Genomic DNA, 18,090 nt, shown 5'->3' with positions numbered 1-18,090 from the left:
TAAAAAAAAAATTATAGACCAGTATCTCAAATGAAAATCCATAACAACATATTAGCAAATTGACTTGTGGTTTCTGGTCCAGCATGTAAGAGGCTTAGAAGCTGCCACTCCATTCTAAAAATAAAAAAGTCAAACAAACTAAAAAAATTATTGATTTTTCTTAGAGCCATCAGAGAAGTCAGGTCACAGGGCAAAGTGTGACCAAAATATGGAGACAGATAGGTGGATATACAGAAACGTGACAGAAAACCATGAGCAAAAACCTCTGTGGGAACAAATGCCAGAGTTGGAAAACTATAATTCTGTCATTGAAAAATTCCTGGAAGCTCAATGTGGACAGGGCAAGAACTAAAACTCCAAGAGGACCCAATCTCACATACTTTTGTGAGTTTTACCTCTAAAGGAACTCTACCAAGTCCTCACTGTCAATATCAGAGAAAAATGCCCTCAGGCTTCTAGCAGTAGCAGGGAAAAGGAACTATTCTGAAATACTCTAGAGCATCTGTTTTCCTTAACAAGGCCTGTTTTCAAGAGAAACTATCTTACCACAGCCTAACTTACCTAAGGGAAAGGAAACACCCAACTCCAGCCCACTCTGGCCATCTTCTCTCACCTAAGCAGGGACAGATACTAAGACGTACTGGTCAAGTTCACAATCCAAAAACACACCAGATCACCAAAAGACTACTAATTAATCTTAAGAGTATAGAACTTTCCCTCCCCAAACCATATTACTATTACATTACTAAAGATCTATTTACTACAGTTCCTTTTACTTAGAACATTGTGTCCACTGTGCAACAAAAAATATGAGGCAAAATAAAAGGCAAAAAAAAAATTTAAAGAAGCTGAAGCAGCATCAGAACCAGAGTCAGATATAGCAGGAATGTTGGAGGCAGTAGGCAAAGACTTTTTAAATACTATGATTAATATGGTAAAGATATTAATGAAAAAAAGTAGACAACATGCAAGTACAGATGGGCAATGTAAGAGAAGTGGAAACTCTAAGAAAGAATGAAAAAGAAATGCTAGAGATAAAAACATTTTTTAAAGCCCTACAACAGAAATGAAGAATGCTTTAAATAGGCTGATAAGTAGATGGGACTCAGCTGAGGAAAGAATCTCTGGGCTTGAGGATTTTGCTTTTTATGTTTATTTATTTTTGAGAGAGAGAGAGACAGAGCACAAGCAGGGGAGGGACAGAGAGAGAGGGAGACACATTATCTAAAGCAAGCAAGCTCCAGGTTCTGAGTTGTCAGCACAGAGCCCGATACAGAGCTTGAACTCACAAACCATGAAATCATGACCCGAGCCAAAGTCGTATGCTCAACCGACTGAGCCACCCAAACGCCCCAGGGCCTGAGGATATCTTAATAGAAACCTCCAAAACTGACCAAAAAACAAAAACAAAAACAAAAAAACAAAGACTGGAAAAAACAAACTCAACAGAATATCCAAGGACTACAGAACTACAAAAGGTATATAATATATGTATAATGGGAATATCAAAAGAAGAGAGAAGAGAAAAAAGGAGAAGCAATATTTGAAACAATGATAACTAGGAATTTCCCCAAATTAATGTCAACACCAAACTACAGATCACCAAGCAGAATAAATGCGTAAGAAACTATACATAGGCAGATCATATTTAAACAACAGAAAACCAAACATAAAGAAAAAATCTTGAAAGAATCACTGGGGGGGTTGGGGGGGAGCCTCTTTCCCTATAAAGAAGGAAAGAATTATATTCAACTTCTTAGAAATCATGCAAGAAGAAAGAAATATTTAAAGTGTTGGAACAAAAAATGCAACGACCTAAATTTTGTATTCTGCTAAATGATCTTTCAAAAGGAAATTAAAGAAATAGAGACATAATAAAGACTTTTTCAAACAAAAATTAAAGGAATTTGTTATCAATAAGCTCTGTCTTGCAAGAAATGTTAAAAGATGCTCTTTAGAGAGGAGGAAAATGATATAGGTCAGAAACTTGTTTGTATACAAAGAAAGGAAGAGCATCAGGAAGGAATATATAATGGTAAAATAAAAATTATTATTTTTAGGGGTGTCTGGATGGCTCAGTCCGTTAAGCGTTTGACTTTGGCTCAGGTTGTAATCTCATGGTTGACGGGTTCGAGCCCCACGTTGGGCTCTGTGCTGACAGCTCAGAGCCTGGAGCCTGCTCCGGATTCTGTGTCTCCCTCTCTCACTGCCACTCCCCCGATTGTGCTCTGTGTGTCTCTCTCTCTTAAAAATAAACATTAAAAAATACTATAAAAATTTATTATTTTTATTATTCTTAACTGATCTAACAGATAACAGCTTGTTCAAAATAATGACATATCCAATTACATCTGTATTTATAAATATGTATATTTGTGTGTGTATATACACATACATCTTTAAGTATATATGCTCATATATAAATGAAATGAATTACAGCAAGGATACAAAGGATGGAAGGGAGGGATTTGATTATATGATAAAGTACTTGGCACTATTTGTGAAACAGTATGTGTTCCTTGAAAATGAACTTGGACTAGCAGAAAATAAAATCATATTGCAAACTCTAGGGAAACCACTAATGAAATTTTTAAAAGATCATCACTGTAGAAAATCTGAAAGAATAGACAATGCCTAGAACAAGAGATTATAGCAAGGTTGTAGGATACAATGAAAGTCAATTGCTTCCCTATGTTCTAGCAATAAAAAAATGGAATTTAAAAATTAAAACACATTAACACATTAGTATCCAAGGAAATGAAATACTTAGGTATAAATCTAATAAAATATGTACAAGATGTACATGGGGAAAATTACAAAACTCTGATGAAAGATATCAAAGAAGAACTAAGTAAATGGGGAGATATGCCATGTTTATAGTTAGGAAGAGTCAGTATTGCCAAGATGTCAATTCTTCCCAAATTTACAGATTGAACACAATCTCACTCAAAATCCTGGCAAGTTATTTTGTGGATATTAACAAAGTGACTCTGAAGTTTATATGTAGAGGCAAAAGACCCAGAATCGCAAACTCAGTACTGAAGAAGAATAAAGTTGGAAGACTCATACTACCTGCCTTCAAGACTTATAAGAAAGCGACAATAATCAAGATAGTGTGGTATTGACAGAGACAGATCAAGGAGACAGAAGAAACAGTCTAGAAATTGTGCCACAAAAATAGTTGACTAATCTTTTTTTTTTTTTTTTTTAATTTTTTTTTTCAACATTTATTTATTTTTGGGACAGAGAGAGACAGAGCATGAACAGGGGAGGGGCAGAGAGAGAGGGAGACACAGAATCGGAAACAGGCTCCAGGCTCTGAGCCATCAGCCCAGAGCCTGACGCGGGGCTCGAACTCCCGGACCGCGAGATCGTGACCTGGCTGAAGTCGGACGCTTAACCGACTGCGCCACCCAGGCGCCCCGACTAATCTTTGATAAAGGAGCAAAGGCAACACAATCAAACAAAGTCTTCTTAACAAACAGTGAATAACCGGATATCCACATGCAAAAAAATGAATCTCGACACAGACCTTCCACTATTCACGAAAAGTAACTTGACATAAATGTAAAACAAAAAGTTATAAAACTCCCTAGAAGGCAGAAGAAAATGTAAATGACTTTAGTCATGGTAATGATTTTATTTTGCTATAACACCAAAAGCACAATCCATGAAAGAAATCATTGAGAAGCAAGCTTTATTAAAATGAAAACTTTTGCTCTGTAAAAGATGATGTAAGAGAATGAGAAGACAAGCCACAAACTGGCAGGAAATGCTTGCAAAAGATACCTCTGATAAAGAACAGCATAATTTAGCCAAAATAAACAAAAAACTCTTAAAATTTGTCTATTGAGTTGTTCTTATTGTTATAAAATGAACAACCAAATTAAAAAATGGCAAAAGATCTCAAGAGATACCTCACTAAAGAAGATACACAGATAACAAGTAAACATAAGAAAAGATGTTCCATCTCATATGCTACTAGAGAATTACAAGTTAAAATAACAGTAAGATACCACCGCACACCTACTAGAATGGTCAAAATCCAAAACACCGACAACACCAAATGTTGGTGAGGATGTGCAGCAAAAGGAACTCTTACTCACTGCTGATGGGAATGCAAAATGGTATAACCACTTTGGAAGACAGTTTGGCTGTTTATTACAAAACTAAACATAACTCTTACCATATTGATCCAGCAATCAGAATCCTTGGCATTTACCCAAATGAAATGAAAACTTATACCCATTAAAAAAAAAAAAAGAAAAAAAAAAACCTGCTCATGGATGTTTTACAGCAGCTTTATTCATTATTGCCAAAACTTGGGAGCAACCCAAATGTCCTTCAGTAAGTAAACGAACTATGGTACATCCAGACAATAGATAAATGAACTATGGCACATGCACACAACTGAGTATTATTCAGCACTAAAAAGAAATGAGCTACTGAGCAATGAAAAGACATGAAGGAAACTAAAATGCATATTGCTAAGTGACAGAAGCCAAACTGAAAAGGCTGCATACTGAATGATGCCAATCATAAGACATTCTGGAAAAGGAAAAACTATGGAGACAATAAAAAGATAACTGGTTGCCAAGGGGTTGGGGTGCTGGTTAGGATGAACAGGCAGAGCAGAGAGGATTTAGGGCAGTGAAAATATTCCATATGCTACTATAATGTCATTACACATCTGTCAAAACCCATAGAACATACAACACCAAGAGTACACCCTAATGTAAACTATAACTTTGGGTGATTATGATGGGTCAGTGTAGAGTCACTGAATGTAACAAATGTACCACACTGTGGTACAGGATGTCAACAGAGGGAGAGGTTGTGCCATGTGTCTGGACAGGACATATATAGGAACTCTCTGTACTTTCTGCTCAATTTTGCTATGAATCCAAAACTATTCAAAAAGTAGTTTATCAATTTAAGAAATACATATGTAAACCAAATCCAGCAATACACCAAATGGGTAACAACTGTGGCTAATTGGGAGTTAATCCCAGGAATAAGTTGGTTTAACAATCAAAAAACTTTTTCAACTCAGTAAGAAAAATGTCCAAAACAGACTGGATCAGAACTCTGCCTCGTCTTGATGAATGAAAAAACTAAATAGCTAGTGCCATCAGGTACTTGAGAGACATAAATTCAAATCTCTCAAGGATGATACCACCTTAGCCTTCAAATTGTTTTTTACATACAGTGTTTCAAATATTATATCCAGGACCCAAGCAAAGGTAACCAGGCACACACAGAGATAAAACAGCATCTAACAAAAACTAGCAGAAATGATTTTCAATACAAACAGACCTATAGAATTTCCAGACACTGGAGTTATCAGACACAGGCTATGAAACAACTATACTTACTATGTTTAAGGAGATAAAGGCCAAGCTTGAAATTTCAGCAGGGAACTGTAAACTGTAAAAAGTGATATAGCAGATTTGAAAAGGAACCAACCAGAAACACAAGAAATGAAAAACACAAATCTGACATTAGGAACTCAATGTATGGGGCTATATTCTTGGTACATTCTCTAGGTAATCCACTGTATTTAGGAACCAGAATCATAGACTATTAAAATAAATCTTAAAGCCCTTGTTTGCCAACTCACTCTTTTCTAATTTAGCTTCTATAATGCCTCCAGAATTACTTTCCTAATGTAGGAGTTTGATGTCTCAGTACCTTATTTAAAATTATTTTGGATAAAACCCAACTCTCTAATCTGGTGGCTAATGACCTTTCACAATCTACCCTATATCCTGGATATACTAGCCTATTAACAAGTCTTGTGCATTCCTGCTTGCTCATCCAATTTCCTCTTTCTGGAATGGCTTTCCCCATCTTGTCTACCTACTACACTTCAGAACACAATTCCTAGGTCATCCCTGAGCAAAATTAATTACTCTTTCATATATACTCTTCATACTTTGTTCACAACTCTACTACAGCACTCAACATCATTAAAATTACAGAGGAAGCTTTGCCTCCCCCCGCCCCCACAGTTATACTGGAATAATTTAAAGGCTAGGACTCATATTTACTTCTATCCCAAGAGCCTGAACCAAACCTATTGTATTATACACAGTCAATGTAAGTCAAATAAATTATATATGTATTGAAATAAAAGCCAATTTTAGAGAAGAATCTAGAATCAGTTCAAGAATTTTGTTCTTCAATTTCTGCTAGAGAAAATGCTTAGAGTTTGCTAACATGAGGTCACATGGTGAGAGCTGGCAGCAGAATGGTATTCTGCCACACTCTAATGCCTTGGGCTCTGTAGCTAAAGGGTTCTACCAGAAGGAAGGTGTACTAGGATGGAAACGTGAGAAAAGATCAGACTATGGGTTCAAAGGGAGGGTGGCAGGAGTCTCTGAATAGCTTCTTAAAGAAGAAAAATACTGGAACTGGGGAGAAGAAAGAATAAAATAGGAGCTTCTCTTCCAAAGACAACATGAAAACCAAAACAGCCTGACACATAAACTGACTTGACTTTGAGTTTCAGTAGACAGTGAGAACACCTCTCCTAAAGGAGTTAATGTTAAAACTGCATCGCCAAATAAACCCTCATGTTTCAGTATGCTGTGAACAGTTTATAGACAGCCAAAATAATGCTTTAGAAATGGAAGTAACTCCCCATGTGGACATCTCTACATGTGTACCCAAGATAAAGAGGCTCTCTCACACAACAACTTGATCCAAGAGCTAGGGAAACTATCATGCATGGAGTAAAGAGGATAAAGCCAATTATGATGTTTTGGCTGATTCTAAATTTTATTCCAGAAGCTGTGAATTAGCAGAAATAAAATCTGCCCCATAATTCAAGCTTAAATGAAACCTTGGGGTAATACATTTCATTGCCCTTTTGCATACAGGAATGCCTCAGTAAACTTTATTTTGGTAGTTATTAGCACAATTTTGTTTAGTCTAATTTGATGCCTAACATAATATACAATTCTGACATAAAGACAGAATGAGTATAACTTTTAATATAACTTTGATATTCAAACTGTATTTACGGAATCAAATAACAGGTAGTCAGTATTTACAGACTGTAACCTCTTCCCAAGTCTATTTCTCTGATAATAGAAAAAAAATTTTCCCCAAATCCTACCCTATTCAATTTGTGAGAACTTACTGCTTTTATTCTTTTAATTTTCTTTAACTAACATAAGCTTCTCTCTTAGGGCTTATGCTTTTCTCCTCTCCAAGAAGCAGAGGCTGAGCTATTATGAATTCCTCTCTCAATTTTCAGACCATACAAATTAGCTTTTATAAAATCAATTTATTCATACATAAAAAAGACCTAATAATTTATCATTAACTATAAAATAATACATGCAGCTGGAAAGGTAGTTATTCACTACCTTCTCAAGGTGACATTACATTAGGTAAATAAAGGTGAAAATAAAACACAAGGGTGTAACAATTTCAAGGATTTTTCAAAAATAAATTCTGCATATAGTCCAGTTCCTCTACAATTTAACCACAAAGGAGATAGGTACTTTATGAACTACTCAAATTATACACCAAAGGTATCTATGTTTAAGCATAATTAAAGCCAACAAATTGTTTTCAAATATTCTAATGTTATACACACCAATAAAATTATTAACCAGAATATTAAGCTCTAACACTTTCACAATGTTATATATTTAAGTACTGCTCACAAAGCTCACATATTCTAGTCCTTTCCATAATGTTATTGTTCCTGCAGTAAAACGTTTCAAAGGCAAAGGTTGAACTGAGGAGAGTAACCTATTCTTTTAGACTTTCAGATGCTCAGATTAAGAAATTCGTTAGTGTCTTAAAACCTTTTTCCCTGACCTGTCAAAAGTTATATAAAAGTGATTCAACCATCCAACTAAAACTTCACTCAGAAAAAGACATGAGTGATGAAAAACTAGAATCATCATCTAAATACTACAATCTTATTTTCTCCTTAAAGATGCCAATATAAAAGTGTCTAGCAACAAAAGGTCACTTTCTACTAAAATACTGTCAGTTTGACATAAATGGGGTATATTCAATTTACTATGCAATCATGTTACAATTATACATAACATGGCTCATTTGTAATCATTCTTACTTGCAGTTTGGAGGTCATAAGACAAGCTATGTAGCTATATTCCAACTTTGGCCTATTAATTTAGGAAAACCAAAAACAGGTCAATTGAATTACAATATAACTGAAATACTATTTATAATTAATAGATGCAATTTTTAACATGGCTCACCAACAGGTTCAAAAGGCCACAAGCAGGAATTTCACACCTACAAGAGAACACATGTGATAATCCTCATAAAATAATATTATGAATATTCATGTGATTTGGGAATTGATTCAAGTTAAATGCCAAACTTGGGTCAGTTTGACTTTGCTAGTATCCTAAAATGATTTTTATGTTGCTTTATGTTAACAGTAAAAGCACTAAAATTGATTAGACCTTTAATAAATTTACTAGAAGAATAAAATTTAAAAAAAATACTTAATCTACAAATATCTTTCACTTATGAAGTTCATGTATCTCTAAAAAGCTGTAGGTGCAAAACATATGAAGTTAAATAAGGCAAAAAAAATTATATATATAGTGACATTCTATTCTTGGAATGAGTTATAAAAATATATATAACACCATATATATATATAAATATATACACACAAAAATAATTATATGTGCTTCCATACAAAAAAAGAATTTTAAAAGGCCTAAAAATGTGAAGGGAAATGAAACATATCTTCCTATAATGATTTATGTTTTATAAAGAATGTAATCATGTATAATTATTAAGGAAGAAAAAAACTTTGTAAATCAAACCTTTACTTTTTCTATATAGTTTCTTTATAATCTTATAGATGTCTTTCTACCAGAAAGAAAATTCTGGCCCAATAACATTCATACTCAAGAATACAGCAACTCCCTTCTGAATATCTGCTTTAAAAAATATATATACTATGAAATACTACTATTTTAATCTCCCAATAAATCTTACTATTTTGCCACATTCAAAAAGCAAGTAAGGAATGCTTAAAAAGCCCAAAGGAATGTATTTTTCCTTTGAATTTTTAGCATTGACTCACTTTTTCAGGCACTTTTACACTGCAATTACTAGCTACCTTCATTTTCTACAGCCTGAATAGCATAAGGCCCTACCTTAAAACATGAAAGATGTGTCCTAACATTTTTCATGGCTTTACTGATATCTTCATTTTTGATTTCTGGCTCCAAACATATAATATCCATTCAAAAGGAGTACATGGTAAAGGGTCTCAAATATATTTTTATATTCATGTTTTACAGAGTTTAAAAGTCACGGCTGAGGAAACACGTTTTCAAGCAGGAACAGAGACACAAAGTTATAAATGTGCTGTTACCAATAAAGAAAATCATGCCCACCTTGAAAACGACAACTGCAGGGAAGAGGACAGCAAACTCAGACAGATGGGGAGTAAAGGACATACAGAGAAAGAGAGAAAGAGAAAGCAAAAAGGGAGAGGCAGAAACAGGTTCAATCACATGGGAGACACATATTTTGAGGGTGGACACATATTTTTCTTATTATGAAGAACAAAGACTTCATGACCCACCATACCTCCCAGAAAACCACCAATCATTAAAAAGGTACCAAAATACACAATAGTACCTACTCATCGCTGGAAAGGTCAAAAGTTAAAAGGAGCAGCTAGCATCTGTAAAAAGCCAGACAAAGGACTAGAGAGGAGAGCAACTGCATTTCAACTCGACTCCCTCTTCCCATATGAAAAGTTGTTCTTTTCCTAACCACTCATCAAATTTTCACAGAATATATATGAAAAAGACAGAATATGACACCTTAGCTTTCCAAAATGAAAATAGCTGACTAAAAGTATACAACATATAAGTAAACAGATAATTATCCAACCAGTAATTTATTTAGAGACCTATCGCAGAATGTTTGCGTACATGAAGATAAAAGTAGTATGCACATGCATATTTAAGGTAAACTACCATAAAGTCAAAAATACAAACCTTCAATAGCAAGACCACTGTTTTGCCTCTAGAGGGCGAACTTGGTCTTCTGGAAAACTCTAGACAAGAGAAGTTACTTTCAGACTTTACAAAAAGTTAAAATTTAAGATGTCGAGATAGCAAAGATTTCCAAACTTTCTTGGTTAACAGTGCTCTTAGCGTACCATTAATTTTTTCATGGCTCCCCCTAAACCAACAGAAATACTTAAATCATTCTAGGTATGTCTAACAATTTAATAAGGATTTATGTCCTAACACTTTGTAGCCATTTGAAAACACAATACACATAAATTAAAGGAAAAAAGGTTTTCATTCTTAAATAACCACAATTAATTACTAATTGGAAATGTATGCTTGTTGTGCACTGTATCATTTCACAAACTTTGAAATCAGATTGGACATGATCACGCTCATTTCCTGTTAAACACTGATTTTTGCCCAGTATCTGATTTTCATTACAGCAGTCTTAGAAAAACCAGATTCACAAAGATATGATGCCATTTAATGTTGAAACTGTGTACAATCTCAAGCTAACAGTCTGCACTGTATCCAACAGATGTAGAGTAATCACGGAGTCAGCCACAGTTTCGCTGTGCCTAAGCTGCAGCACATGGGGTGCTTGGGCTCACAGCTTGGAAAACACAAACTACGGTTTCAAATCCCAGCAGCTATATAAACTAGTCAGTATTTTAACTGTAAATAAAATTAACTATAACAAATGTTTGTAAAGATCTAAAAATTATTTTCTTATATTACTTGGGAAACCAGTTTTTCTTTGAGCAATAAAAGGAATACTATTAAATCCTTAATGGAAGATATTTTTTCCAATTTGAATGATGATTATTGTCTTAATGTAATAATTTTTATACATACTTGTTGTGTTGAATCTGAAAGAGGAAACAGGAAATGTATTACGTACATATTGTCTTCTGAGCAACAACTTCTAGGAACTTAAAAATGTCTGCAACTGATCCAGTCTCACTGCTTTCCAGCCTCACTGATCTCCTAATACTAATGAAACACTAGTTCAGGAGACAAATTAGATCTGAAAAAAAAAATTTTTTTTAAGTAGGCTTCATGGCCAGCGTGAAGCCCAACACCAGGTTTGAACTTACCACCCTGAGGTCAAGACCTGAGCTGAGATCAAGAGTTGGATGCTTAAGTGACTGAGCCACCCAGAAGCCTGAGATCTGAAATTCTTAAGAACTTCAGAATAGGGATATTAGTACAGCTATTAGAAGAACTGGCTCCTAAGTTACTAGAAACAGATTACACACCCACTTATTTCACAAAGTCCTTGGTTTAGGTAGAACACCAGAAAAGTGACCAAAGACAAAGTTCAACCTCACAATCTACTCAGTTTTTGCTTTCTATGGTTTTATCAATTGACATCTCCCTATATCCATAAAATCTGTGCCACTGGCAAACACCACAATGTTCAATTAGAAGTCAGAATATGTGGTAAGAGTGCTTAGCTAAGAAGAAAAACAAAACAAAAAACCAAAAAGCTATCCAAGGAATAAGTAGGAAAAAAAAAAAATCACTGTACCATAAAACATAACTGAAAATATGTGCATGTTTTGTAAAAAGATTTAAGGTTACTACAAATAGCCAATAATCCTCAAATTTTATATGTAGGAAAATATGAATGAAATGTAATATGATTATCAAGAAAAAAATACTTGAAAGGCTAAGACAAACCACATGGCAATATTAGTACTTACCTGTTGAATGATTTTGGAAGTTTTCTGAAGATTCTCTCTGGGAGGGACTTTACCAAATAATTTCCAACCAGGAGCACTATGGACAACTGATTTGAGTTCCTTTGTCCTTTTTGGAAAAAGGTTTCTGAAACAGAAAAAGTTACATGAATTGTGTTTTTTGTAACCAGGGTACTACTTAATGTTTTTTTATTTTTTATTTTTTTTAATGTTTATTTTTGAGGGGATGGGGGAAAGGGCAGAGAGAGAGGGAGACACAGAATCTAAAGCAGGCTCCAGGCTCTGAGCTGTCAGCACACAGCCAAATGCAGGGCTCAAACTCCCTAACTGCGAGATCATGACCTGAGCTGATGTCACGCTTAACCAACTGAGTTACCCAGGCACCCTTTAATAATTTTTTTGAAGTATATTTATTCCCAAGACAAATACAAAATACTTTTAAATGAAAAAAAAATTTTTTTAAGATTTTCTATTTTTAAGTAATCTCTACATCCAATGCAGGGCTCAAACTCACAACCCTGAGATCTCTTGATTGCGTGCTCGGTTGACTGAGCCAGCCAGGCACCCCAAATGAAATTACCATAAAACCTTGGATTGCAAGTAACTTGTTCTACAAGTGTTCCACAAGACAAGCAAACATTTCTAATAAATTTTAACTTGATAAATGAGCGATGGCTTGCAACAGGAGTGGTATGTGACATCGAATGTCAAATGATCACCACTGAGCCAATGGTTCTTGTAATTCACATCGATATACAAGTGCTTTACATTACAAGCATGTTTCCAGAATGAATTATGCTTGTAAACAAAGGTTTTACTGTATCTCTACTACTTACACTACTATTAGACTAATAAGCTGAATTAAGAATACCTGACTTATAAAGAAATATTAGAAAAATCATCAACAAAAATACTAGATAAACAAATTGGGAACTGTAGAAAATGACAACTTTAAATAAAATGGAAACATCTGCTTTGAGTCAACTACAAAGAATACTAGAATTGACTGTATGTGTACTTGACAATAAAAGTCAAGAATTTGAGAAAAAAAAAAGTTAAAGAGAACCTGTAAACAGATTGTTGGGAAAATACTAATTATTTTCAGTAACAATTTGTTATTGTTGCAATAAAAGGTCATCTAATGATCCTCCACTGCTATAATACAGGTTTATATAAATTGTTTTCTTATGGCAGGTACGTACTAGAAAGCTTATTGCCAAAGAGTCAATATACAGCCAAGGAAGAAAGTGTATCTCTCACTTAAGTCTAAAGAAAACCTGCACAAGGATCAAATTTTTATCTATCTCCAGGTACTTACCAACCAAATTAAGTATATTTTGTACACGTAAGCAGGACTGATATTTAATATATGTATCCATCAATAAAGCATGACCAGGGCACCCTCAGAAAGGTACTGATGAATCCAACTGAATAGGAACCCTTTTTATAAGCTGTGATATAAATAGTCATTAAGAAAAATTTTAATTTACATACAGTAATAGTTACAGATTATCTGAAGTCCTAAATAACTTGGTTTATGTACAAACCATCATATATGTTATTTAAAAAACAATATTGTAATAAGAAGAAGTTTAGATTTTAAAGCATAATGTTAAAGCTATTCTTCAAGTTTAGAAAGGTAAAAATGAGCTCCTACAAAAGAATGTAGGGTAATTAATCCATAATAAGTTAAAGAGACACTCTCATTTTCTTGGGTGTGCCATGGAGGTGAACTGACAAATATGTAGAGTAATTTCTACTTAGGGTACTCTGGAAGTTTCATCTCAGGGACAATATCGAGTGACTCAATTTTCCACTTAATAAGATCTAGGTTGGAGGGGTGTCTGGGTGGCTCAGACAGTTAAACATTTGACTTTGGCTCAAGTCATGATCTCATGGTTTGTGGGTTCGAGCCCAGCATTAGGCTCCACACTGACAGTGTGCAGCCTGCTTGGGATTCTCTCTGCCTCTCCTTCTGCTCCTCCCCCACTCATGCTTTTTTCTCTCAAAAATAAACGTTAAAAAAAAATAAGATCTAGGTTGGAGGAGTGGTATATTTATAACATACAATTTCAAGCCTCAAAGGATGGCCTATTAATTTAAATATTTGATATCTTGGGGCGCCCGGCTGGCTCAGTCGGTTAAGTGTCTGACTTCAGCTCAGGTCATGATCTCATGGTCCATGAGTTCGAGCCCTGCATCGGGCTCTGTGCTGTCAGTTCAGAGTCTGGAGCCTGCTTCAGATTCTGTATCTCCCTCTCTCTCTACCCCTCCCCCACTCACGCTCTGTCTCTATCAAAAAACGAATAAATGTTAAAAAAAAATTTAAATATTTGACATCTCATGTGTAGTAACAGACTGAATTTGAATGAGCATTTCTCCTTCAAAATAAACGTGAAACTGTTAAGTGTTCTTGATAGAGGGCACTGAAGAGATGCTGCATGAGAAAGAGGCTCTCTTATGGTTTCCAGCTGCTGCAGAGTAGGTCAGTGCTATGGGTGTGAGGACATCCAGGAGAACTCTGCTCAGTCATGTGCCCAGAACATGTAGTCCCTCAGCAAACCTACGGCATTGACAAACTCAGCCTGAAAATGGCTTTCCCGCAGCTTTCTTAATGTGTAAACTAGCACCCCAAAGACTTCCTGGGGGCAGTGATATACCAATTCCCTTGGTAAGCCCCACACAACTCACCTGTACTCCCTGGCCAGTTCTCACCAAGCCATGCTATGCTCCCCCTACCAGCCCTTATGTGGCCTGCCTACACTCCAAAAGTTTGTCATACAGCCATGCTAAAGAACAGGAGAAAATCTTTGTCACCATGGTTTATGCAAAAAATTACTGAATATGACAAAGTCATTATACATAAAATAAAAACAGGGGAACCTGGGTGGCTTAGTTGTCTGACTGTTGATTTCTGATTCAGGTCATGAGTTCATGGTTCATGAGATCAAGTCCCATGTCTGTGCTGTCGGCGCAGAGCCTGCTTGGAATTCTGTCTTCCTCTCTCTCTCTGTCTCCACTGCTCATGCTCTCCCCCTCTCTCAAAATAAATAAACATTTAAAAAAATAAATTGGCCTTAATCAAATTTAAAACAAATTTAAATTAGATTTGCACTTCAAAAGCATCACTGTTGCAAAATGGAGGAAGGGGAAGACCCAGAGGTCAGTACCTCCTCAAAGTAAAAACTGAGCTAGAAAGAGCAATTGTAATCAACTACTTTAGAACCTTATCAAACACTTGTAACAAACAGGGAAGTACATGAAGGAAGAGGGTGCTGATCTTTCCTAAGTGAACAGCATGGGTAAACCAACCACCTTCCCTCAATTTCTCAGCCCCTCCCTCCCAAAGTAATGAGGATTAGGAGCCCATCATTCTGAAGTGATTGACTGGTGTCAGGAGGAATAGCTGGGATCATGGCCTTCTAAAATATGGGGTCATGAATTTTGGTTGGACTGACAGAACCCTGAGGAACCAGCACAGACACCTGTATCAGTTTCAATCATCTTGCAGTATGCAGTACCTTTTACTGGTGGTGTCCACTGGAACATTAAAACAGATTAAACTGTCTTTGTCCCTGTTTTTGAGCTAGATATTTAAGGAATACATCTTTGTCAGGCTACCAACTGACTGCAGACATAATAAGAACATAAATTTGTGACCACACACAAAAAGGATTATACACTTAGCAAAATAGTTTAGAAATATCATAACTGGATGACTCTACCACTCAACAAGCAAAATCAGCAATCATTGAAGAGTAACAGATTTATAGAATTACATTACAATAATCAAAATGTCCAGCTCTCAACAAAAAATTACAATACACACAAAGAAAGAGCCATTTAAGAAAAGAGAGGATCTGGTAACAAACATACCACAGAAAGTCCAGAAAGTGGAATTACTACTCAAAGATGTTAAATTAACTGTCTTAAATATACCCAAGAAGCTAAAGGAAACCACAAAGAAATGGGGGTGGGGTGGGGAATGTATGAACAAAATAAGAATATTAATAAGGAAAAAGTATTATAAAAAAGAACCAAACAAATTCTGGAGCTGAAAATTTGTATAACTAAAATGAAAAGTTTCACAGTGGAGTTCAACATCAGATTATGGCAACCAGAAGAAAGAATGAACAAATGGGAAGGGAAGATAAGACAACTGAAATTATCCAGTGTTGGGGTGCTTGGGTGGCTTAGTCAGTTGAGCATTCAACTCTTGGTTTTGGTTCAGGTTGTGATCTCATGGTTCATGGGATTGAGCCCCGCATCCAGCTCCACACTGACAGCATGGAGCCTGCTTGGGATTCTTTCTCTCCCTTTCTCTCTGCCCATGTGTGCTCACTCATGCTCTCTCTCTTTCAAAAATAAATGAACTTAAAAAAGAAAAGAAGACAAGTCCCTGGGTACCTCAGTCCATGATCTCATAGTTCTTGAGTTCGAGGCCTGCCTTGGGTGAGCTCAAGCCCCACTTCAGAGGAGCTTGAGCTCTGCTTCAGGTTCCATGGGATTCTCTCCCTTTCTCTCATTCTCCCTCTCTGTCCCTTCCTCACTTGTGCCCTCAAAAAAAAAAAAAAAAAAAAAAAAGAGAGAGAGAGAGAGAGAAAGAATAACAAAGAGCAGTCCCTGAGTAACCTATGGGACATTATCAAATGTAAACACATACACACGTACCATAAGAGTCCCAGAAGGAGAAGAGAAAAACAGAGGGGCAGAAAAAACTGTTTAAGAAATAAAGGCTAAAAATGTCTCAAATATGATGAAAGACATGAATGTACACAACCAAGAAGCTCAACAAACTTCAAGCAGAATAAACTCACGGAGATATGCACTGAGACAAATTATAGTCGTACTGCTAAAACCCAAAGGCAAAGAGAAAATTTTAAAAGCACCAAGAGAGAAGCAGATAACACAAAGAAGGGATCTTCAATAAGATTAACAACTGATTTCTCATCAGAAAACCTGGGGGCCAAAAAGTAATGGGATAACATTTAAAATTCTAAAGGAAAAAAAAACAAAACAAAACAAAACTAGCAACCAAAAATTCTATGTGGCAAATCCATCATTCAAGAATGAAAGAGAAATGAAGACATTTCTAGATGAACAAAAGTTGAAGGAGCTCATTACCAACAGATTATATGCAAAAGGAAACTCTTCAGGCTGAAATGAAAAATAGCTAGAGAACAACCTGAAGCCATGAGAAGAAATACAGAGAGTACTTGTAAAATTAGCTACGTAGGTAAACGTCAAAGCCAGTATTATTGTATTTTTGGTTTATAACACTACTTTTTTTCCTATGTAATTCAAAAGGCAAATATATAAAACAGTATTTATAAATTTATGTTAACGGACACACAATGTAAATGTACTTTCTGACAATAGCAATATAAAGAAAGAAGGACACAGGGGCGCCTGGGTGGCGCAGTCGGTTGAGCGTCCGACTTCAGCCAGGTCACGATCTCGCGGTCCGGGAGTTCGAGCCCCGCGTCGGGCTCTGGGCTGATGGCTCAGAGCCTGGAGCCTGTTTCCGATTCTGTGTCTCCCTCTCTCTCTGCCCCTCCCCCGTTCATGCTCTGTCTCTCTCTGTCCCAAAAATAAATAAACGTTGAAAAAAAAAATTAAAAAAAAAAAGAAAGAAGGACACAGATGTAGTAGCAGTGGGTATGTATATTAATGAGACTAACTTGATATTATTGAAAATAAGTTGTTTTAAGATGTTATGTGTAATCCCTAAAGTTACCACTAAACTTAAAAATATACAGAAAAGGAAAAAAGGGAATCAAAATAGTCCACTACAAAAATTCAACTAAATGCCAAAAAGGGGTAACGGAGGAATTGATGAACAAAAACCATAAAAGACGTACTGAAAACAAATAGCTAAATGGCAGATGTAAATCCTTCCTCACCAACAATTATTTTAAAGCTAAGTCGATTAAACCCTTCAAAAGAGAGATATTGGCAGACTGAGTTAAAAACTATCCATATGTGTCTTAGAGACTACTTTTTATTTTTATTTTTTATTTATTTTTAAAAGACTATTTTTAAAACTGAAGTACAGTTGACAGCAAGAGACTCACTTTACATTTAAAAAAACACAAAGAAGTTGAAAATAAAAGAACTGAAAATTATATTGAAAGCACATAATAACCAAGAAAGGGCTGGACTGGCTACATTACTGTCAGGCAAAATGGTCATTAAGTCAAAAAAGGTTACTAGAGACAAAGGAGAACATTATATGTTGAAAAAATACTTAATCCAGTAAGAAGATATAACCATTATTTTACTATTATTATTTTTAATGTTTATTAATTTTTGAGAGAGAGACACAGAGTATGAACAGGGGAGGGGCAGAGACA

General features: G+C 35.5%; 1 protein-coding gene across 9 annotated transcripts in view; it reads right to left on the bottom strand.

Moving 5' to 3' along the window:
* TBC1D12 (TBC1 domain family member 12) overlaps nucleotides 1–18,090 on the bottom strand; it is a 116,021-nt gene that overhangs the window by 68,395 nt on the left and 29,536 nt on the right. For 4 of the 9 annotated variants that reach the window (XR_015241746.1, XM_086680413.1, XM_086680414.1 and 1 more), the window contains exon 2: nucleotides 11,741–11,864. The exons of 2 other annotated variants lie outside the window; for them this stretch is intronic. Coding sequence is in view for 4 of the 7 variants with exons in the window: in XM_086680413.1 (XP_086536539.1) it covers nucleotides 11,741–11,864 (124 nt within the window). In the remaining 3 variants the exon portion in view is untranslated. Of the gene's footprint in view, nucleotides 1–5,375; nucleotides 5,428–8,243; nucleotides 8,281–10,031; nucleotides 10,076–11,740; nucleotides 11,865–18,090 lie in introns of those variants that run through there. 3 more of the 9 variants (XM_086680419.1, XM_086680416.1, XM_086680418.1) reach the window with 3 other exon arrangements.

The sequence above is a fragment of the Puma concolor genome, chromosome D2 (genome assembly GCF_028749965.1).
Source record: "Puma concolor isolate L17-30 chromosome D2, mPumCon1.1.hap2, whole genome shotgun sequence".
Taxonomy (NCBI): Eukaryota; Metazoa; Chordata; class Mammalia; order Carnivora; family Felidae; genus Puma; species Puma concolor.
This window is presented reverse-complemented; position numbering and strand designations above follow the sequence as displayed.